Source organism: Lepus europaeus, chromosome 11 (genome assembly GCF_033115175.1).
Source record: "Lepus europaeus isolate LE1 chromosome 11, mLepTim1.pri, whole genome shotgun sequence".
Classification (NCBI taxonomy): domain Eukaryota; kingdom Metazoa; phylum Chordata; class Mammalia; order Lagomorpha; family Leporidae; genus Lepus; species Lepus europaeus.
In genome coordinates this window covers 19908363-19931607 of record NC_084837.1, presented here as the reverse complement: position 1 = coordinate 19931607, position 23245 = coordinate 19908363, and the positions used below count along the sequence as shown (strand labels likewise).

The 23245-nt window shown below is 44.9% G+C and overlaps 1 protein-coding gene across 3 annotated transcripts in view; it reads left to right on the top strand.

Annotated features, from left to right (window-relative positions):
• The first annotated feature begins 6699 nt into the window (after positions 1–6699).
• TMEM260 (transmembrane protein 260) overlaps positions 6700–23245 on the top strand; it is a 61147-nt gene continuing 44601 nt past the window's right edge. Inside the window, exons 1-3 of one of the 3 annotated variants that reach the window (XM_062205062.1) lie at positions 6700–6925; positions 12925–12956; positions 13659–13810. In XM_062205062.1, coding sequence (XP_062061046.1) covers positions 6766–6925; positions 12925–12956; positions 13659–13810 — 344 coding nt within the window. In that variant the 5' untranslated portion in view covers positions 6700–6765. The remainder of the gene's footprint in view (positions 6926–12924; positions 12957–13658; positions 13811–23245) is intronic. The other 2 variants (XM_062205061.1, XM_062205063.1) reach the window with 2 other exon arrangements.

The window sequence follows — 23245 nt, the reverse complement described above, 5'->3', positions numbered from 1 at the left end:
TCTCAAGGTCCATAATATACATTTTGCATCAACTTTTTTCAAGACACTTCACATGAGTTTTACATGCACCTATAGGGGCCAGCACTGTAGTGTAGCAGGTAAAATTGCCGCCTGTAGTGCTGGCATTCCATATGAGCACTGGTTCGAGTCCCAGCTGCTCCACTTCAGATCTGGCTCTCTGCTATGGCCTGGGAAAGCAGAAGATGGCCCAAGTGCTTGGGCCCCTGCTCCCAAGTGGGAGACCTGGCTCCTGGCTCCTGGCTTTGGATCAGCATAGCTCCACCCATTGCAATGAATTGGGGAGTGAACCAGCAGATGGAAGACCTTTCTCTCTGCCTCTCCTTCTCTCTGTGTGTAACTGACTTTCAAATAAATAAATAAATATTTTTTAAAAATCATATCCTACAATATTTCTTCTAAGTGCTAGATAATAATCATACCACCCAATGTTTAGTGTAACTCACAACGGGCCAGACCCTGTTCTTTTTATTATTTTACTTACAGTCTTTGGACCAAACTTATGAGGATGGCTGTGATTCCCATTTTTCAGATGAGCAACGTGATAGCCAGAGAATTTCGGAAATTTGTTAAAATCACAAAAATACTGGGAGAGCCAGGATGTGAACAGAGGCTGCTCCCTGGACTGCGATGACATGCTTAATAACATCTAAGTTCCATAATTACCCTCTAAAATTACCTCTCATGATTCTATGCCTTGTAAATTGTCTTGGTTGTTTGGTTTGTATCTTAAACCTGGGTTATGAGAGACCATCTTGGGGTGAGCCATTTAGATGTAATCTTTTCCTAAAATAGTTAGCGAAGCTAGAGATCTCTCTATATCCTGACAACAGTCAATCACCAAGCAGCTTTTGAGTGCTTATTGTATTCTACATGCTAGTTCAGTCACCAGAAACATCCGCAGTATTCCTTTTCCACCTGACATAACTGTTATTATCATCTTCTTGTTCAGTGTAAAAGAACTTGATTCTCTGTATCTGAGAATAAAAAGATTTTGAAAATAACAAACACTTACAAACTCTTGTTAAACCTGTCAGGTAGAAGCCCATCAGATTTGGAAGCAGCAGCATCCAAATATATTTGTTACAAGATCCTCCTGTGGTGAGCCCAGATAGTTTCTTTTCCAATTTGCATTTTGAGTCAATGGTTTGACTTTTTCCAGTTATCTTGACTCAAATATGATTGATGGATGGATGGATTGATTTGCTCAGGTAGAACATATTTGTCCCATGTATTATCTTATTTTTTTTTATCAAGAGTCTTCCTGTAGGATGTAAAGTTTAAGTGCAAAAAGTAAATTTGTTTTAGGAAAGTTTCTCTGTTTCATTAGTATCTCAGGGGATTCTGGAGGACAGTTCGCTTCCCTGCAGCCATGTTCTTTCCTTGCGTGTAAAATAGTTCCATATATCGTTTATATTACACATGCATCAAAATATGTATAACTTATGTCAACTAACGGTAGTATTTTAATGTTCATTAAAAAACTGTCCAGGCCGGCGCCGTGGCTCACTAGGCTAATCCTCCGCCTTGCGGCGCCGGCACACCGGGTTCTAGTCCCAGTCGGGGCACCGATCCTGTCCCGGTTGCCCCTCTTCCAGGCCAGCTCTCTGCTTTGGCCAGGGAGTGCAGTGGAGGATGGCCCAAGTGCTTGGGCCCTGCACCCCATGGGAGACCAGGATAAGCACCTGGCTCCTGCCATCGGATCAGCGCAGTGCGCCGGCCGCAGCGCGCCAGCCGCGGCGGCCATTGGAGGGTGAACCACCGGCAAAAGGAAGACCTTTCTCTCTGTCTCTCTCTCTCACTGTCCACTCTGCCTGTCAAAAAATAAACAAATAAAAAAATAAACTGTCCAGTAGATTTTTCCAGAATCCACCTGCCTGCCTACTTTTAAAATTTTGAGATACACCATCTAGCTTGCAGAGTGCATATAGCACTATTAACAGTGTAAAACAATTCTGAAGGCTTTCCCCTGGTAACCACCAGCTGGGTGAAGACCAGGAACTCGCCACGTGTGCCCCTCCCAACCCCAGCCCCTGCTTGCCCCACAGAGAGCTTCCATCGCCCCACAGCTGTGACCAAGAGTTTTGTATTTTCTTTGCAATTTAAAACCCTGTGGGTCTATTGCTCAACAATACAATTTCATTTCACCATCTTTGCTTTAACTAACCGGTGTTGCTCTGTATGCACTCTGTGGTCAGTATCGTGTTCATGAGAGCCACGTGTCTTGCTTTAGGAGCTACGGTTAGTTCATTCTCTTCATTGCATATTATTTCACTGAATGGCTGTACGAGGATTTATTTCTCCGTGTGATCACGGATGAACGTTTAGGGCTGTTCCTGTTTGGGGGCTGTTATGAACCACGCTGCAGGGACATTGGCATCGCTGTCTGCAATCACATCCTTGCAATTAATCACATGGTACATATCTCCCAGTGTTCTGGGACACAGGCGAAGCCTACGTGATGTAGATATTTCTCTGTTTTTTAAAAGATTTATTCATTTATTGGAAAATCGGAGTTACACAGAGAAAGAAGGAGAAGCAGAGACAGAGAGAGAGAGAGAGAGGTCTTCCATCTGCTGGTTCACTCCCCAGGTGGCCACAACGGCCGGAGCTGTGCCAATCTGAAGCCAGGAGCCAGGAGCTTCCTCTGGGTCTCCCAACTGGGTGCAGGGGCCCAAGGACTTGGACCATCTTCCACTGCCTTCCCAGGCCATAGCAGAGAGCCAGATCAGAAATGGAGCAGCCAGGACTCGAACCTGCGCCCATATGGGATGCCGACACTGCAGGTAGTGGCCCTACCTGCTACGCCACAGCGCCGGCCCCAGATATTTCTCTACTTTAAAGTTCATGCTGTAGTAACTGTCTCTACACTAGCATGGAATGAAGCAGAACATCAGCAGTGAGCACTCCTTGTGTTTCTTATTCGTCTGCCCCAGGATCCAGTCCAACCATCAGTTGTTACCTACAGACTTTTCTCTCTCTGTCTCTAATATTTTCTGTTTTCTGTCCTTCTGTCCTTCTTTCCTCCTCGGCCTTACTTCCACCAGTCTCCTGTATCTCTCTCTCTCTCTCTCTCTCTATTTCTCTCTCTCTCTCTCTCTCTCTCTCTCTCTCAATACTTTCTTGGATTCTAAAGAAGAAAAACCACACACCTCATTTGGCACCTCAGTCTCTGTGATTCTCATACTACTTCACTGCCAAACTACTTACAAATGCATTCCATTATTTTTTACTTATTTGTTTTTATTTTTTGAAAGGGGGGAGTGAATGAGAGGGAGAGAGAGAGAGAGAGATCTTCCATCTGATGATTAACTCCCCAAATGCCCACAATAGCCAGGGCTGGGACAGACCAAAGACAGGAGCCTGGAACTCAATCCAGGTCTCCCACATGGGTGGCAGGGACCTAAGTACTTGAGGCATCACCTGTGACCTCTTGGGGTGTGCATTGGCAGGAAGCTGGAATTGGAAGTGGAGTGAGACTCAAACCCAGGACTCTGACTTAGGACATGGGTGTCCCCAGAGGTGAGTTCACTTCTGTGCCAAATGCCCGCCCCAGTATTCTATTTTTACTCCTTCATTTCCTAAGCACCCGGTCCCGATTTTCGTATCTATTCCTCTACTGAAACTGACCTCTGGGATTGTCAGGGTTCACATCTCTCCAGAACACCAAATGCAATTATGCAGGACAGGCTAGTTGCCTTCCAATGCCCATCTTCCCTTTCTTCCTTTGTACTAAAACCCTGGACAAGCTGTCCAGGTATAAAGGTGCATTTCCCAGCCTCCTTTGCCCCTAACACCTGTCTGTTACTCCATTGTGGCCAATGAGACGTAACAGAACTGTGGAATGACATTACCAGAGCACTTCCCTCCCCCTCTCCCTTTTTGTCCCTTTCTTCTTTGAGTGTGGAGGACACACTTGGGGCCTTAGCGGCCATCTTGTGCCAGGAGATGGCCTTGAAGCTGTGAGCTAACTGGGATGGTGCAGTTTTGTCCTCAGTGACACCAGGGAGTTGCCCAACCAGTGTTAGACTGACTTCCACCAGACTTCTGACTTCTTTTACAGGGAGAGACTGGAAGCTTGAATGTTTATGCCACTGTAGCAGGGTCTCTGTTAGCAGGATCCTAATGCAATCCTTAATGGATACAGAATGATCTCTCCTTGCTCACCCATTCATGCATTACACAAATATTTTGTTAATCACTGTTTAGATGCAATGCAAATAAGACAACGTCCCCTAGGTTTAAAAAGCTGTTAGGATATAGAAATGGAGAAGTCAGAGTGAGATGGGGCTAAAAAAAAAAAAACTACTTCTATAGTTTAAAGACAAGGTTAGGAGGCATAATTCTGAGATATGGCACTCCGTGGCTACTATTTAAAACGTTCATCTCGGGAAGAAAGGCAGAGACAGGGAAGTGGACAGCAGCCCCGGTACACGCCATCACTTGGAACTCTGGCAGAAGAACAGCCAGGGTGGAGAGCCCCATGGCAAAAGGGAAGTCTTTGGAAGGGGCTGGTGCTGGGGCTTCTGGGAGACGGCGATAGCCTGATGGCCCCTGGGAGGCAGAGGCAGACCTGTCAAAGGGGAGGGACTTCCTGTGAGAATGCCTCACTAGCACAGCCCCCTTGCTGGGCGGGTCCCCAGCTTTGCATATGCAGTTGTGTGTTTGCTTAGAGACAGCTCTCCCAGGTGTACGCATTGGAGGGCCAGCTGTACCCCTCTCCAGTGTCCACCTCTCTGCGACACCCTGACCGCCTGTGCCTCGTTGGTGTTACTACTTCCTTAGCTTCTGTGACCCCTCACCTCCTCCTGCTGTTTGCTCTCCTTCTCCTGCCATTTCCTAAATGAAGAAATGGGCGAACGCTGGACCTCCACTTGCTCTCTCTATGGTAGGGCTTGGCCAACTTAGCCATTCTTCCCATCCGTATGTGACCAACACCTACATGATACTTTTAGCACTGAGCTGTACTTCCCAAACAGGGGCAAAGCATCCATCCCTTCTGAGATAAAAGTTCATGTTTGCCAAGCTCATAAACAAAAGATGAAATGCATGAAAAGGGACAGAAGTCAAAGCCTGGCTCAGTCAGTACTGCTTATTGGGCTGCTCTTTCAGGAAAGACCTGGAAGACAGCCTGCCTTTATCTACTGCCAAGTTACACATGACCCTGAACTTGGTGCTGTAAAACAAGATTTACTATCTCAGTTTCCATAAGACAGCAGTGCGGATGGCCTTGCATCGGGTCATCGGGTTCTTTGGTTCAGGATCCCCCACAGGCTGCAGCGGAGGTCCTGATGGGAGCGACAGTCATCTCACGGCTGAGCTGGGGGCAGCCCCCGTTTCCAACTTTGTCATATGGTGTTGGCTGGATTGAGCTCCCCGAAGGTTGCTGGCCTGCGGGCCTCAGTGTCTTGCTGGCTGGAGGCTGGAGCTGCCGTGTGGATCCTGCACACAGCGTGTAGGTGCCTTCCTCACTGAGAGCAAGAAGGAATTCAGTGTTTTACAACCTACTCTCCAAGCTGGCCGCCATCACTGTGGCCTTATTCTACGGATGGATTCTATGGATGGAAGGCAGTCACTGGGTCCAGCCCACACACAAGGGGGAGACTACCAGGAGCGGGGCATCACTGGGAACGGTTGTAGACGCAGAAGCAATCTTCCACTCCGCGCCAGCCCTCCAGGAACACAGCAGAGGTGACAAAGCATGGCATAAACACAACTGTCCCCTTGTATCCATGGGGGATTGCTTCCAGGACCCCCCTTGGAGACCCAAATCTGCTGAGTCCTTTATACGAGTATAAGATGGTCTGGTGTTTGCATGTCGTCTATGCGCATCCTCCCATATACTCTAAATCACCGCTAGGTTACTCACTTTACCTAACACGATGTAGATACCCTGTCGCTAAAATGCTATGCTGTCAAACTTGGGGAATAACCACAAGAAGGAAGCTCTGTTAAATGTTTGGTACAAATCCATTTCCCTCTCCAATATCTGCAACCTGCAGACGGAAAACCTGCAGACACAGAGGGCCAACTGCCCCTGCAAAAGACTAAGGTAGGCGGGCACAGTGGCTGTCAATCAGCCAAGGTCTATGAACACTGAAAACGTTTCCAACTGATCTACTTTGTCCTTAGGCTAGAAAGAAAAAATATATTTTAATCTCTCTGAAAGGTACGCAGCGACTTCATAATTAGCACGCAGACTTATAATTACTCGTGTTGATGTAGTCCATGGTGACAAATCGATGAACGAGTTTACCGGCCTATTTGTTCTCACTGTACATGCACCGTCGCCGGCCACCTTGGTCCTTTCGTGCAATTCCACCCCACACCACAGGTGGCGCAAGCAGCCCTTGCTCGCGCGGTTTTCGACGCTACTCCCGTCTCTGTCGGAACCGACCAAGTCGCTGCGAACGCGGGGGTGTAGGAAGCCCATAGAGACGGTAGGCCCTAGCCAGACTCGCTTCCTTAGAGGAATGCTGCCTTGCCCATGAGTTACTTTTAACCGCCTTAGAGGCGCGTCCGCACCCACGCGCGGGACGCCGCCGCGGGGCCTGGTTCCCTCGAGGCCCGGCATCTTCTCCTCCCATGCTCGAGCGGAGGAAGGTGCGGTCCGGCCTGTGAAGGTTCGACCCGGAAGCTGCCGCGGCCGCCGCGCGGCTCGAGCTTGCCTCTGGGCCGGGGCTGTCAGTGCGGCCGCCGCGCGTCCCCGGGCCCGCCGTGTCCTCCTTCCTCGCTCGCCACCTGCCCATGGGTCTGCACGGCGACGGCGGGGGCCGGGCCCGGGGGCAGGCAGCCCGAACGGGGCCGCGGCGCTCCGGGGGCCTCGGCGGCGGCGTCGCCGTGTTCGCCGCGGTGGCCGCCCTGTTCGCCCGCACGCTGCCGCCCTCGGTGCCGGGGGGAGACTCGGGTAAAGTACTCGCAGGGTCGTCCCTGTCGCCCCGCGGCCCCCTGGCTTGGCCTTAGGTGCGGTCGGCTCGGGCCCTCGGTCGCCCCCTTTGTGCGCGGCGCGTGGTTTTGAGCTCCAGAACCAGCTCCTGGCCCCCGTTGCTCTACCTCTGGCTTCTTAGCTCTCAAGCTTTGAGTCCGAGGCACTTTGCCCAGATCAGGTTTCTGTCCCGGAGTTTGCACTTTGCGTCTGTGTCTTGAGCCCTCGCAGGTCGTTCCCTGTGTTATCAGGACAATGACGGTGTAAGTCAGTGCCACGGAGCGAGCTGCGGTGAGGTTAGAGACGATCCCAAGTTAATGGACGAACGGGCGCGTGCTGAGTGGTGGGCACTCTGCAGACAGTCCGGGGGACCGTGCTTGGGAGCGGCCCGGGTAGGGGCCCCTCCGAGTCGCTACTCTGCGCAGGCCCGTGAGCAGGTGGTGTATTCGTGGAAACCTGAATATTGAGAAGGAAACCTGCCTTGCAGGAAATAGTGGGCTTAAAGCAAGCCGTTTCTGTTAAAAGAGTGGCTGGTGGGCCATCCAGACCGCGTGCATCCTAATGCTGGATTCGAGGCGAGAAACAAAACCTAGGATCTGGTTTTGCTTTGCTGCCTGGTGACCACCGGGTAACGGCCACCGGTTCCGGTCCGCTCGGTGCTCGGTGTGCTGTGCCTCCTTCGCCGCCACCCCAGGCCCCGCTCCCCACACACGCCCAGGTCCGCACCTGAGATGGGGATCGGGACCCTGGTGCTGGTGAAGGAGGTGCCCGGAACTCAGGGCAACGGTGCTGTCAGGCGTGGGCTGCAGCTGCGGTCCCTTGGAAGTTTGGGGAGACTCTGCTTCTGAGCTCAGTGCGGCGCTGTGGGTCTCTGTAAGACGGCCGACTTCTGTGGAGGGAGACACGGGGCGCGCTGGCTGACGCCTCTGTCACTAGGTATGCCCCCGGCCTGTTCCATTCATTCAGGCAGGAGAGGTTTGCTCGGGGCATCTTCCAAGCCGCCCGCCGTGCTGAGGATCCTTGATGTTCCGTTTTCTTTCTTTCTTTTTTTATTTTATTTGACAGAGTTAGATAGAAAGGTCTTCCCTCCGTTGGTTCACCCCTCAAATGGCGCTAGGGCCGGAGCTACGCAGGTCCGAAGCCAAGAGCCAGGTGCTTCTCCTGGTCTCCCATGCCAGTGCAGGGCCCAAGCACTTGGGCCATCCTCCACTGCCCTCCCGGGCCACAGCAGGGAGCTGGACAGGAAGAGGAGCAACCAGGACTAGAACCGGGCGCCCATATGGGATGCTGGTGCCATAGGCGGAGGATTAACCAAGTGAGCCACGGTGCCGGCCCCCCTTGATGTTCCCATTTTCAAGTCCCTGCCTCCCTTTCAGGTCCTACTGAACAGGTAGGGTTAGTGTTTCATTGGTGCAGTAGGAGATGGAGTTACTGTATTATCTTTTTTTTTTTTTTTTATTTTTGACAGGCAGAGTGGACAGTGAGAGAGAGAGACAGAGAGAAAGGTCTTCCTTTTGCCGTTGGTTCACCCTCCAATGGCCGCCGCGGCTGGTGCGCTGCGGCCGGCGCACCGCGTTGATCCGATGGCAGGAGCCAGGTGCCTCTCCTGGTCTCCCTTGGGGTGCAGAGCCCAAGCACTTGGGCCATCCTCCACTGCACTCCCTGGCCACAGCAGAGAGCTGGCCTGGAAGAGGGGCAACCGGGACAGGATCGGTGCCCCGACCGGGACTAGAACCCGGTGTGCCGGCGCCGCAAGGCGGAGGATTAGCCTGTTGAGCCACGGCGCCGGCCGAGTTACTGTATTATCAAGACTTACATTAAATAATAGGAATAATTTCATCATCATGAGAGTTTTGAGTTAGGAGAACATGTTCCAGAGGTTAGGTAGTTCTTTTACCCCCCCCCCCCCTTTTAAAGATTTTTTTTTTTTTATTTGAAAGGCAGAGTTAGAGAGAGAGATTGTCAGCTGGTTCACTCTCCAAATGACTGCAATGGCTGCGCTGATCCAAAGCCAGGAGCCTGGAGCTTCTTCTGGGTCTCCCACATGGGTGCAGGGGCCCAAGGATTGGGCCATCCTCCACTGCTTTCCCAGGCCCTAGCAGGGAGCTGAATCAAAAGTGGAGGAGCTGGGACTCGAATCGGCGCCCATAAAAACAAAATTAGAACCCCAAAGAGTAGACTACTGAGTATGGTTTTCAGCCTGAGGTCTGAGGGTGGGATGCGTGACAACAGTTAGCATTTACGGGGCACTTCTGTGTGCCAGGCTGTGTTCCAGCTCCTTCGTAGGGGTGCTTGTTGTAACTGCCCAGCTGTCTTCTGAGGTAGGTGGTATTAGCAAAGCTAAGCTGTGCCCAAAGTCCCACAGCTAGGGAGCAGTCATGGAGGAAAGCCAAGTGATGACTTCAGCACGTGCTGTCTGAACCTCTACTCTCTGTCGAAGAATTGAATGAAATTCTTTGTTACGTCTGTCCTCACGTATAGAATGATGTTTAAAGCTACTTAAAATATATGGTTGTTGCTTTGTCTTTATTCTGTATTTTATCTTTTCCAAAAGGAATAAAATTACATATTCGCCATAAGTCACCAAACTTTTAGGCGTTCTAGTTTGTTCAGTGTGATGGTGAGTAGTGGTTATCTCTAATATTCTTAGTTCATTGTGGGGAATGATTAATAAACTGCTTTCCAAGTGTATGCCAGTATGGAGATTTTGTGTAGTCACATCTTGGATAATTTTGTTTGTGTATCAAATGTGTTGCTCTCCTTGAATGTTTATGAAGTATTTTTTATTCAATAAACAGACTGCATCTCAAAACCAACGTAAAGTATGTATTATTCTTCCTGAAAAGGCTTCAGTTATACCCTGTCAGTCCGTCAGACTGTGTGGACTTGCACGATTATCTTGGGCGCACTTGCACACACAGTTCCTTGAGGGGCCGGAGTGCCGTGGTCCAGTGGGGAAGGAGGTGGAAGTCTGGCTTTCACAGACTTGATAGAAGAGAATACAGCATTATAGCTAACGTGAAAAAAGAGGAAGCTTAGGCATCCGCCAACAGCTCTGCGCAGCTCCGTGCTGGCTCCCGGTTTGCATCCCAGGACAGCAAAGCTGTGCTCCCTGCATTGCCTGGGAAACCTGGGCCCCCAAGCCAGGAGTCTTACCAGACTAGGGAGTTTGGTCAAGGAATCTTCATCTTTAAAAGTCCCCCAGAGAATGCTGGTGCAGGTAGCTGTGGACTTGACTTTGAGGCAAGCCTCGTGTGGAGTGGGAGGGCTCCCGAGAGCTGAGGCTTTCTTGGACACTGTTCACTGCTCACCGGTGTGCGATTTATCAAGGGTCCTTTGTAGGCTTTAACCAGTGGCATCTCTTTTAATTACCTTTCCGTTTCCCATTTGATAAGAGGTGATGGGAGTCTGTCTCATTCCAGGTTTATCTCCAGCCAGCACTTTGTAACTTTGTAATGTAAGAGGAAGTTGGAGACAATAGGCTGTTTCTATTTAAGTATAGTGTAGCTCTAAATCTAAGTGGAGGAGAAGGAATAGTGACCTTGAGATTTTGGACTTGGTGCCTGCTTTGTCACGCTTTTAAAGGTATAAGAACAACAACAACCAAACATCTGATTAAAAGTTCGAAGGCATAAGAGCTATGCCGTTGTGGAGTTAAACCGTAAAATATCTTTCACAGTGGTTGGGAAGGAAATAGGTTTTTTAAAAACCACTTTAAAAAAGAAGTACCTAGGATTTGAACAGTGGCTGGTTTCTTAGGTGCTGTTGAGTATCTGAAGGAATTGACTGAGCAGTTGTCTTTGGGCGCCCTTATGGGGCTGTTCCCTGGTGCGAACATCATGCACCTTAGATAGCAAGGATGACGGTGATGTGTCTCAGCCTCTGTGCAGCCTTGCGTGACAGTCTCTGACTGGAGGAGGGGTGGGTGGTGGTTCTTGGCAGGATCCTGGAATGGATAGGACAATGTTTTTAAACTTAGTGGGAGGGAAAATTGAAACCAACCAGAATACAGAGTAATCTAAGTAAGTGTTAAATAGGCCCAAGCAGGTTCGGTGGAGGAGGAAGTGACTGATTCTGATGGAGAGGACTGGGGAGAGAGATGTGTAAGGAAGTGTGTCCCTGAGAAGGCGGCAGTTGACAGAGGCCTTGGAGGAATTAGTAGAGAATGTTGGGAAGACACTGCAGGGTGGGAGTGAGTGATAAGAGGTACAAAAGAGGAGCACTCCAGAGGATCAGAGGGTAATCACACCTGGTTGGATCTAAGCCTAGCAAAGGGACCTTGAAGCCATAGAGGCCTTGAATGTCACACCGAGGAATTGGAGCTCATTCCGGAAGCAGGGAGCAGGCATTGAGAGATGTTAGGCTAGGGATATGATCCAGCCATTTTGCTTGGAGAGAGAGGGAAAGCAGGGGTAATAAGTGATTTCAGTATCAAGATGAAATAGAATATTGGCAAAGCCTATTGCTGCAGTCCATGCCAGAGAAGTTACAGATCTAAATCTGTAACTTTAAAATTTAAAAGCAGTAAAAATTAAAAGAATATTGAAATGTATTTTTAAAAATTTTCATTTGGTTGGAAGAGTTAGAGAGACGGAGAAACAGAGAGATCTTCCATCTGCTGGTTTACTCCACAGATGGCTGCAACCAGCCAAAACCAGGAGTTTCATCTGGGTCTCTCATGGGAGCAGTAGGTACCTAAACACTTGGGCCATCTGCTGCTGCTTTCCCAGGCCATTAGCAAGGAGCTGGATGGGAAGTGGAGCAGCCGGGGCTCAAACCGGCGCCCATACGGGATGCTGGCTTTGTAGGAGGCAGCTTTCCCCCCATGCCACAGCGCCAGCCCCCACTGAAATGTAATGAAGGATGTAGTAGCTAAAACAAGTGGAGTCTGTTATCTGTAATGCTGGAAATCAGAAGCGTTTTAGGTTTTGTAGTACTTGCAAAGACTTTACCTGTTGAGCATCCCTAATCTGAAAACCCAAAACCTGAACTGCTATGGAATCCCAGCACTTCTCGAGTGTGATGACTCTGGAGCAGTTCAGATGTCAGAGTTTTGGGTTATGGATGCTCAACCAGTGGTCAATTTTGACGCAATCATCAATATTGATGGATTTCTTACATTTCGCTGTACTACAGTGTACAGGGAGCAATCAGAAATAGTCCCTGTGCTCTGGATACTTAAAATATTAACCCATAGTCATTGAGTTACTTGCAGCAGGATTTTAGGAAGAGTCACTTGATGATGAGGAACCATAAAAGACCGTAAATAATGTAATGATTGAAAGATTTGAAAAAATGTATTGTGATAGATAGAGCTTATCAGAAGAATCTGGAGTTACTAAACAACTTGAGAACGGCTTCAAGATACCCGACCTAGTGACTGCAGAGAATGTGTGCAGATGGTGGTGTTAGGTGGTAGGCTACTGTCTGGGAGTGTCCCAGCCTCAGACCTGCGTGCTTCCCGTCACCCGAGGGTCGCGTCTTTCCAGACGGACGTGTGATGAGTTCCTGAGCTGTGACACAGCACTTCACACGCGTGCCCCAGAACAACACAAGGGCTCTTCCAAGCGTTCCGGGGAAACGCACAGCGTGAACACACGATGCTCTCATTTCCAGTTTTTTTCTGCCTCCAAATAAACTTACCTCTTAATTCTATTCCTCCCCATAACATTTTTGAATTCTGTTATCTGTCTTTACAAGTGAATACAACTATCAGGAGGGAAAAGAAGTCCTTTTTAAAAACCATAATTCACCTGCATTGCCATTGACCAGTTATTAGAAACCATCGAAGACAGTTGGTTCTGTAAGACCTAAGGGAGAAAATATTCTTGGACCGTTTCAAGCTGTTAAATCTCTGCAGATTTACAGTTTTATCCGGTCAAATTAATGCAAAACCCCAATGCAAGCATTCGGATTTTGAAAACTTTGGAGGAGTGTCATTTTCTAATAGTAATTATTGGTTTTACATTATTTTTTCACAGGGGAACTGATCACAGCGGCACATGAGCTTGGAGTAAGTATTAGTTTTATTGTTTAATCAATGCTCTCATTAACAGTTTTAGGAATTAAGAAAGTTTAATTAAGCATGGAGTAAAGTAGATTAATTTATTTTCAAACCCCAGTTTTTAGTAACTTATAAGTACAGTACGTGACAATTTACTTTAAGTTTTAAATCCAATTAAACTAAATTATAAAGCAAAGCCTTTACTATATGTACAGTAGCTGGCTTATTACCACCCCAAATTTTGTATAAGCTGTGGAGAATAAAATAAATCGGGTTAACAGTTTTAATAAGTTTATTATTTAATAAACTTTATTATGGTGCATGATCCCTTTAGGCAAGACCTGTCAGCATGGCGGTAATCCGATAGCAGTGTGGTCTTTCAACTTTCTAACCGATACGATTTTTCAGAACCTGCTTTTTCTCTTTTTCCTAGTAGCCTTTTAAATGACCCTGATGTACTGTGAACCCAGAGAACAGGCTGCAAGGGAACTGACAATGAAATATGTCACCCTTTCTCTCTGACGCACCGTGTGCTAGGCGGTGCCAGATCCACGAGAGAAAATATTGATTTGTATTGGCACAAGAGGATTACAATAGAAGAACCACCATGCAGACACGTAGCCATGGGGGCCTGCGCCGTACCCCTGCCTGAGAAAGCGGCTGCTTCCCAGCCTGCCTGAAAACCCTTCTCACTGTGGCCCGTGTCCCCAGGTTGCCCACCCTCCTGGCTACCCTCTCTTCACGCTGGCGTCTAAACTGGCAATGACGCTCTGTCCTTTCGGCTCTGTCGCCTACCGGGTCAACCTTCTCTGCGGCTTATTTGGAGCGGTCGCTGCGTCCTTGCTTTTTGTCACCGTTTTCAGGTAAAGTAGTTGATGAGTTAAAATCAGTGTTGAACAACCAGAGACGTACATTTCCTGTGATCTGGTACATCCATGACGGGAGCCTTTTGTTGCGTTTTTTGCTTCCATCCGTCATTGATGTGATGTCACCTCCTTAATTTACAGTAATTCCATGTGCATTTGCCCCTTCAAACGATTACACAGTTGGGTCTGCTTCCCACACGGAGTAAAGGTGTCACCAGTTCATTATCCCAATTCGCTGGGGAGGCAGAACTAATGAGGTTTGTCATTTTATGAAGATGCAGATGGGCCAGTTTAACTCAACAATGTCAAGTTCACCTTTTGGTAAATGGTAAATATCATTTAATTACTCACAGGATTGCTGATGGGCAGCTGCTAAGATCTAATTACACTGTATTCTAAATATGAACATGTTTCATACTTTTAGAAATGAGGGTATTAACTAAGGAAATCACATTTGCGATGTGGTTTTAAGAAGGTTTCACTTTGTTCCATTATAGCTGTAGGGGAGGCTGGGAGATTAGAGCCCACTGGCTTCCCTGATGGAAGCTTTTTTGGTTTAGGAGGCTACCTTTTAAAAAACTGGTCATTAGTTTAGGATATTGCTAAATTCATTTGTCTTGGGTGTTTCTGCCTCCTTCACTCTGAACTCAGGCTAACCTTTTCCTAAGAAGATGGTGGCAAAAATACAAATTGTACTTCCTGTAAATGGCAAACACAGGTTAAAACTCTTCTTCCCGAAACTTGAATAAGTCTTATTATAATAACAAAGAATTTATATGTAAATGTAGTTTAGTTTGAGTAGACATAATTTCAGATATTTTCAGAGGCTTGTATACTAAAGTCATAATGTTGCCCTTTAACTAAGTTCTTTTTAAATTCCCTTTCAATTATTTATAGAAAGGTTAAAGTTAACATAAATTTATAAAAAGCCTTCAGATTTAAATATAACTGTTGATCATTTGCTAAATTTTTGTCTATATTATTTATTTCTACTTATTCTTGCGTGTTTTCAGTGATAGTCAAGCCTTTAAATATGAAATGTTTAAAACAGCACCTCTGATTGCCTTGGTGTGTGTTGTGAATGCTTCTTCTGAATTACTAGACCAGTCCTCATTAGGATTATTTCTTCTGAGTCTTTTATAACTAAGAGCCTGCCAGTTTTTCCCTAGAGAGAGGAATCATCTTTTCATTTTTTAATATCTAGTTTGAAATTTGAAACTTAACTGTTCTGTCTTGAATTCGAAAGTTACTAATTTTCAAAAAACATTTTAACAGACACTTAAAGAAAACCAATACTTATTTTGATAGTTCTTTTCTACTTTAGAAGATCATGTACATAACTTGTATGTAATTTAAATGTTAAACAGATACAGATAGCTCTTAAGTAAAAAAAGAAAGTGGTTTATTCCTAAAACTTTTCTTGTTTTCTTTAACATATCGTTGGTGCCATTCCACAGGAGATTGACTATAAAAATCTTTTCAGGATCCAGATGGTTTTGGACAATAACTTTCTTCTGAGTTGTCCACATTAGAAAATAATCCTGCTTAGTCATTGGGCTCGAATGTGTGGGCTTTAGGTGAGCACACTAGCCCAGGACCCTTTTAATAGAGAGTGTTGGCGAAATGTGTTTTGTTTCTTTTTTTATCTTTTATTTAATGAATATAAATTTCCAAAGTACAGCTTATGGATTACAATGGCTCCCCCCCCCCCCCCATGAAATGTGTTTTTGCTTGCTGGCAGGTGCTTTCAATCAGAACTCTTACTATAACTAAACTGTACTTGAGTGACTTAGTAATACAGTACTTTTGGAAAAGTTGCTTTCTCTCAAAAATAGGCTCTTACAATATTATCTCTTACCTACATTTTCCTATGAAAATGCTTCATTATTTTGAATACAAATCACTGACAAGGTACACGTCCTTTGGGAACAACCTAGTTCAAGTGGCAAATCTGTTTTGTCAAACAATAGACACCCTTCAGAAAGAGAAGCCATCTCTATGGTAATAGGACGAACAGCAGCCTATTGATTGAGTGGAAGAAGACATTATACAATGTCAGCCAGCTTGTTACAATTTCATCTGTTGTCTGACCTGAACTTAACCTCTCAAACCTTTTCTCCTGTGACTGTAAACCCAGCAGCAGGCCATGGTTTCTGTGCAGCCGTTCCAGTGACGGCTTTTTTCCAGTCCCAGTGTACGGCAGAATGGAGCCCTGTACGGGCCGCCTCCTGTATCAGGATTTATTTAGGAGACATTTCACTACTTTATTCACTTACAGACCAAATCGCCCTTCCATTCTGATGGGGCACATTGAAGGTTTTGATCCGGGAGAACAGTTTTATTCTTTCTTTCCTCCATCACTTAAGCGAACATTACTGTACGTGGAAGGATTAGTGCTGACTGGTGTGCAGTAAATTAATTCTTTTAACAGGTTTAGGTGGTTTCTTTTTTTCCTTTCAGGTAATTGTTCACATAACATTCTCCGTATTTAGCTCTTGGGGTGGACATAAAGACCTTCTGTACCTTTTAAACAAAGATTGTATTTCAAAAGCAAATTTCTGTTTGAATGTGTTGATGTAAAGAGCTCCATTTTTTTCAGTAAACATGACTTAGGTTGAAAGAACAATTTATTCGTTGTTTCCAATTACTATGTAATTTTTGCTTTTCTTGCATCTTTCTCTTCTAAAAGCTGTAAGATGTCATTAACACTGCATTTTTTTGTCAATCTTTCCTAATGGTTGGCAAGAAGTCGTTTATATTTGCATCGTTTAAGTGTGGAAAGCATGTGTGTAAAACAGCACATTGAAAGCTGCGTGTGTCACCATCGTTTATTGAAGTAAAACGAGTAAGACTGTGGCAGTTGTTTCTGTATGTATTTATTTATGTATTGTCCCCTTCGGGGCATTTTCAGCATGTATTATGTAAGGGGCGTCTAATCTAATACATTTCATTGACATGAAGTGGTATTCATTTTATTAACAGGTACATCTGTGTATTTAAAATGATGTAATGAAGGTTGTGGTTTTATAGGCACTGGGATTTTCCCTTTATGGAAGTAAATGAGTTTTTAAACTTCATAGTACATGAAAGTGCTCTATTCTATTTGAAATTCGCAAACCCCACTAGTGTAAAATTTAGAAGTTATCGTAATGGCTATCATTGATGTGAATATCACTTAAATTTGCTTCATGGAGTAGAATTTCAAAATTGTGTTGTAGGAAACGTCAAATTAGGTTCTGTAATGAAGGAAGGCGTGCTGGAGTCAGTGCCAGGCGGCTTCTGCGTCTCCCTCTTGTGTGTTCTGGCAGCACCGCAGAGCAGGAGGTGTGTGGAGAGCACCGTGTAGAAGCTCCCTCTCGGCAGAGACCGGCACTGCCTGTGCGCTCCACTGACGCTGTGTCCTGTGTCAGTTACCTGGCGAGTGACAGGGCTGTATTTTCTCAACAGTTTGACAGCATTTCCTTTTCAAACTGTTACGGACCAAATGGAACCACAGAACACTGCATTCACCAGTGTTTGTTGAGCATTCGTGTGATCTGAAAGTAACCCTGTCTTAGTTTCCATAATCAAAACTCTGTGCTGATCGAAAAGAAAAATAAGACAAAGTCACTAACCACTAAATACGCACTTTTACAAATACTTTTTTCTAAGAGGCACTCTTTCAGGAAACTTACGTAGAACCCTTTCTAACACCACTGACATTGTACAGTAAGAAATCAGATCTCTTGTTGTCAGGCAGACCACCTAGAACATATGAAGATTAATGATACAGATCGTGAAAGCTATGCCTACTTACTGCAAAGAACTCGTGATCAGTTTCAGTAAGGCTTAACCGTCTTCTGGCAGATTACTTTGTACCAGCATTTTAGGCATGGGATTTTGTAATTTTTATCATTCTGTATTTCTAAGCATTCTGTTGCCGCTAAAAATTAATTTGATTGCATTTTTGGAAAGCGAATGCTTGATGCTGAATACTGTGCCTGCTATTCTTGGAGCTTCAGTTAAGATTCCATTCAGTGAAGAAGAGAAATTAAAATGCCATACCTTAGAGAATGCAGAATCTCCTGCTTAAGGGACATTTGGATTTTCCAGCTCAAAGAGTATTTTAGATTATTGCCATAGAGAATAATGTGAAGCTCTTCCTAATTTCAGAAGTAACTATGCATAAGTAACAAATAGTCACCAAGTTTTTGTAGTTGGAGAAGAATGGAAAGTACTGGAGCATTAATTTCCATTCAGGAGAATATCTGTCTTGATCCCTGGTTAATTGATCATATATTTCTCTCGTGCTCGTATTAAAATTGCATTGACTCAGACTGGTTAAGCATATTAAGAGCTTGGTTCATTTGCATTTCCTTCTAAGTAAAGGGACATATTAGGCTCAAATAGCAGCGCTGCATTTGGAAGGGAAAAAAGCAGGGCAAGAACTCTTTTTTAAGACTGTAGAGTCTTTTCTGACAGCTAGTCAGAGTTAGAATTAGTTCAAGGAAATGTTAATAATGCACTGCCTGGCCTAATCCCTTTGATATCACCAGGTATCCTCCTGTTCATGGGTTAATTGCTTTAAAAGCGAAGGCAATATTCTGAGCGGTGGGCCGCTTCACCTTTTCACAGCTGTTACCATTGAGTGACAACTAAATCCCATGTGTAAGATGAGGAAGAGCTCAATCTCCAATTGGGAGAAAATTTATGTAAACCGCAATCCCTTCAGAATGTGCGGAAGTCATAGACTTTCTTGATTTACTCTGCTTTTCCCAGAAAGCTCTATTGTTCACTTTCCTAAGTCCCATCAACCCTTTGTAGCAGAATATCACAGCGGCAGCAGATAGCTTGAAATATATAAATGCTATCATAGCTCTGATTAATAGCAGTGCTTATGAGTCAAGTCTGATAACAGTGCAGCTCTCCACTCAATTTCAGATACTGCTAATGGAATCTGTCTTCTCCAATTGTAATATGAGAAGGCCTAATTTGCCATGGAGCTTGGAGCTGTCACCAGTAGGGGATTGTGGGGTCAGATGGGAGCTGCCAGGTTTTTGCCCTGCAGCTTGTATCTCTCACTTTGAATAGAGCAGCCCCCTGCCTGCCAGTTAGCTGATAGGCCGCCGTGGGGTTTATGCCACTGTATACAATAGGAGAGGGCTACATAGGCTGACTTTATAATTGTGAAGCGAGCTCATACTTCCACAGCTACTGTGCTGCATAATTTCTAATAAGTGGTTTTAACAAATGTCAGATTATGAAAAGTTTCCTCAATTACAAAAACTTATAAAACATTTAAATTGCTAAATCTGTTTCCTGCCGAGATTTTGCCACTGGAACTAGTCATCAGTTATTCTGGCCGTAATCAGAAATGCATAGATTTCTCAAAATTACACATAAAATTATAGATGGGAGAGATTGGCTGTTTTTCAAGGCCATAAAAATAGAAAACAATCTTTAATGAGTTGACATATTAATATATACTTTGTAACTTTGCATAACTTAACTACTTAAGATCAGATCTCTGCTGTTTATTAAATCGGTTAGTGTTGTTAATGAAAGTAGTTTTGTGCCTTCATTCTATGAATTCTGTGGGTTCCAGTGACATGGATATTTTAAGTTCACTTCGTAGACTTTTTGTATTTCTGCATGGTAGAAATCTTGCAGCACTTCCCGAGTTTTCAGTTGGAGAGGACGCGGAGTGATGCCATGCTTTGACAGTGCCTTTGAGACTGATACGCTGGAGTATACCAGCTTCAGTTGTGCTACTGCAGGCAAAAGGCACTGTCAAGATCCAGTAACAAGCTAATCTTGAGATCTCTTCTGTCTTTACACATTTCAAGCAAAATTGACTAAAACCTGTCATTTGGGAGTTGTTTGAAGCCTGGCTGTCCCTCAGCAAGGTTGTCACCTCCCATCGTGCCACGTTATCTGGCGTTCCGTGAACACGGCGCTACGTGAACACGGCGCTACGCAAAGGCAGCCCAGGTCCACAGAAGCTGAGGAGGGTATGATAAAATGCGCTGTTTTAAATCTTCACTAGCCTCATCATTTGTTAGTCAATGCAGAAATCTTACGAATGGAGAACTCAGTGGTGCCATTTCATTTTGGGAGCCTCCTCTTGACCTTACCACCTCCATTTCAGTTGTGCCTTTTCTCCTTTCTGAAGGCTTTTTAATTGGTGCCCCCGTTGTTTCTGGTGGCTTTGAGTCAGCAGGAGTGATGTGTGCGAGTCCTTCTAGAGCACTGGTAGCTAATGCTTACGTAACTGGAAATTCCCAGTGAGGCAGTTCTCCTTGTGGTTGGATCTCCTGGAACAGAACTAGCCAGGGTAGGATTGTATCTGGAGGGCCAGAAACTTTGTATTGAATCTGGAGGAAAGGGACTGACTTATAAATGTATGAAAGACGGAAACATGTTCCATGGTTTCAGGTCCATAGGTAGGGGCTTCGGAGGCAGGACTTTATATACCATGCCTTAAATTGCCTACTTGTGTTCATTAGGTCTAAACTTGAAAACGCAGACTTCGATTTCTGTTGCTCTCTAAGTGGCTGCTGACTAATTTTCCCTCAGCGCACCTGGCACGTATTCAATGCCCAGAATGCATTTGTTGGAAGAATCTAGAGTGAATTGCCACCAAAAGAAAGGAGTTTAGCAGTGTTAGGTTTCCAGTGGCTTAGCTCCCCAGTTTGACCATTCTCCAGGTAGAGTGGAGAGATAAATACATAGTGTGGATTTTGTAAACGAGTCAGAAGGGAACATTTATATCGTTTGCATCAACAGGGCCCAGAAAGATAAGAGCATGGTAGGATAAGGGTGGTAGGTGTGCTCTTGGCTGTATCCTGCCTTCCCATATTTCTTACCTGTAATCCACTGCATCATTGTGGGTTGACACTAATAGTAATTTATTAAACGTTAACGTCCACAGTACTGCATTGTATCCTGTCTACTCGAAGCCCATGTACCTCAACCAAAAATTCTGTCTCGACAGAGGGGAGTGTGCCCTACAAGTTGTGTTCTTTGCATGCAAATAACACTGAAGACAAATACATTCATGAATTTTATGAGGCACATCAAATGTGTGTTCTGAAAGAATTTCAGGTTTCTGTTATTTGCCTTTTGATTGAGGGTTAGACAAACATGTGACTACACATGAAAATCAAATACCGTGTAGTGGAAAGAAAAATATACCTTATCATCAGTAGCAAACCTCTGCAAGGGTGTGAATTGTAACCTCCTGATTTATCCATTGTGTCAACAGAGGAGCACTGTCCCATCAGCGAGAAAACTACGGCACAATCAGTCCCTTTCTTGGGAATCTTAGCCCAGTCTTGTGGATTTTGTGGACCAAAAAGAAGGAGGCTGTGTTTTAACCAGAGAGTTCTGATACGTACATTTGTTAGCGTGGTGTTAATAGCATCACGTCTTGCTTATCCTAGGGGAGGATTGATGCCATCTGCATTATCTGGATGAAATTTTAACCACCTTTCCCATACTAGCTATCACACTCTGGGTGTGTCTTTCCCTACTGACGAATACCATGCTATCCTGGAGTGTGAGCTACATGATTTTTGTGCTAACCCAAGTAAAAAGCAATTAGGACGATTTCATTTACTGAAAACATATTCTAAAATATATTTTATTCATAAAATACTAACTATATGTTTATATAAAATACACTTCCCTGGCTTTGGACCTGATGTTTTAAATCATCTACATCATTGCTTTTCTCCATTCATGTGATACCTTAAAATTAAGTGTGCCTCTCTAACAGTATTACAGCTTGATTTTTGACTCTTGGTACTGACATGTCACTATCTTTTACAATATAACCTTGTTGTTTAAAAATTACCATAGTAATCATGTTTGATGTGTAGTATCTTTCCTTCATATGTCCTTATAAGATTTGTCTTTCTGTAAGTCAGGTTAGATTCTAAAAATATGTATTTCACTTGAAGCCTTATCTCCTTTGGCCTTGCTCAATGAGAGATTGAGTTAGAGTTTGTATCTAATTCACCACAGAGTGTTCTTATGAAATGAAAAATAGTTTACACTACTTACAATATGTTAGTGAGTTCTGGTGAAAAGAGTTCTCATTTTGTTTGCAACCTTATTTGAATTTCTCTTCTTTTACTCCAATCTACTATTAGTTTTTGAGTGAAGTAATTGAATCCGTTTCAGTGGAAGAATATGTGTTTTCATTTTATGAGTCAATTTTAAGGTTCCATGATAGCATATTAACTCATTAGATGTGTTTTTAAAATTAGTAATTACTTAAGCATATTTGTTCAAGAGAATAAAATGAAAATTGAAGGTAGGGTTCCTGGATTATTAAGTGAAAACATTTTTTTTTCGTTCTGTCATTTTTCCTTAGGAAAAAAAATTATAAGACTTAGTTTGTGGGTATCAATTGTTTGAGGGGGTGGTTAAAAACCTTTTATTTACTTTCATTTTATTTTAAAAGCAGAAAGAGAGTTTGATCTTCCATTTGCTGGTTCACGCCCCCAAATGCCTGAATCAGTCAGTGCAGGAGTCCAGAACTCAATCCAGGTTTCCCATGTGGGTGGCAGGGACCCAAGGACTGGAGCTGTTACCTGCTGCCTTCTGAGATGTGCATCGGCAGGAAGCTGAATCAGAAGCCGAAGAGCTGCAGCTCAGACCAGGCGCTTTGGTGTGTAATGTGGGCATCCCAACTGGCAGCTTAACCACTGCACCAAACGCCCATCTGCAACAGTGTTTTGTCTTATTTGAGGGGATTGCTTGTCTTTACAGTTCATCTTAATATTAATTAACCTTTATGGATGATACAAGGCAGCTTGTTTTGTGGGCTCAGATCAACTATTTCATTTAAAATTCTTATTTAAATAATAATGTCAGACTGCACATTCCTTCCATTCTTTTTTTTTTTTTTAATGTTATTTTTTTATTTGAGAGGCAGAGTTATAGACAGAAAGAGGTGGAGACAGAGAGAGGTCTTCCATCCGCTGGTTCGCTCCTCAGATGGCCAGAGCAGGGCTGATCTGAAGTCAGGAGCCAGGAGCTTCTGGATCTCCCACATGGGAGGAAGATTACTCAGCCAGAATCTGGGCTGACAACTTATTCAACAGTGTTACATGCAGTAAGATTTATGAGTAATGTTTTGCTCTCTTTATATAATTTAACTCTGCCAAAAAAATTTCTAAATAGGGGCAGGAGTGTGGTGCACCATGAAGTCAATGTTTGGGATGCCCACATCCCATGTCAGAGTACCTGGGTCAAGTCCTGGCCTCTCTGCTTTCCATGGCAGCCCTCTGCTAATGCGCACCTGGGAGGTAGCAGTGATGTCTCAGGACCTTGGGTCCCTGCCACCCATGTGGGAGACCTGGATTGAGTTCCAGGTTCTTGGCTTCAGCCTGGCCCAGACTTGGCACTTGCAGACATTTGGGGAGTAAGCCAGTAGATGGAAGATCT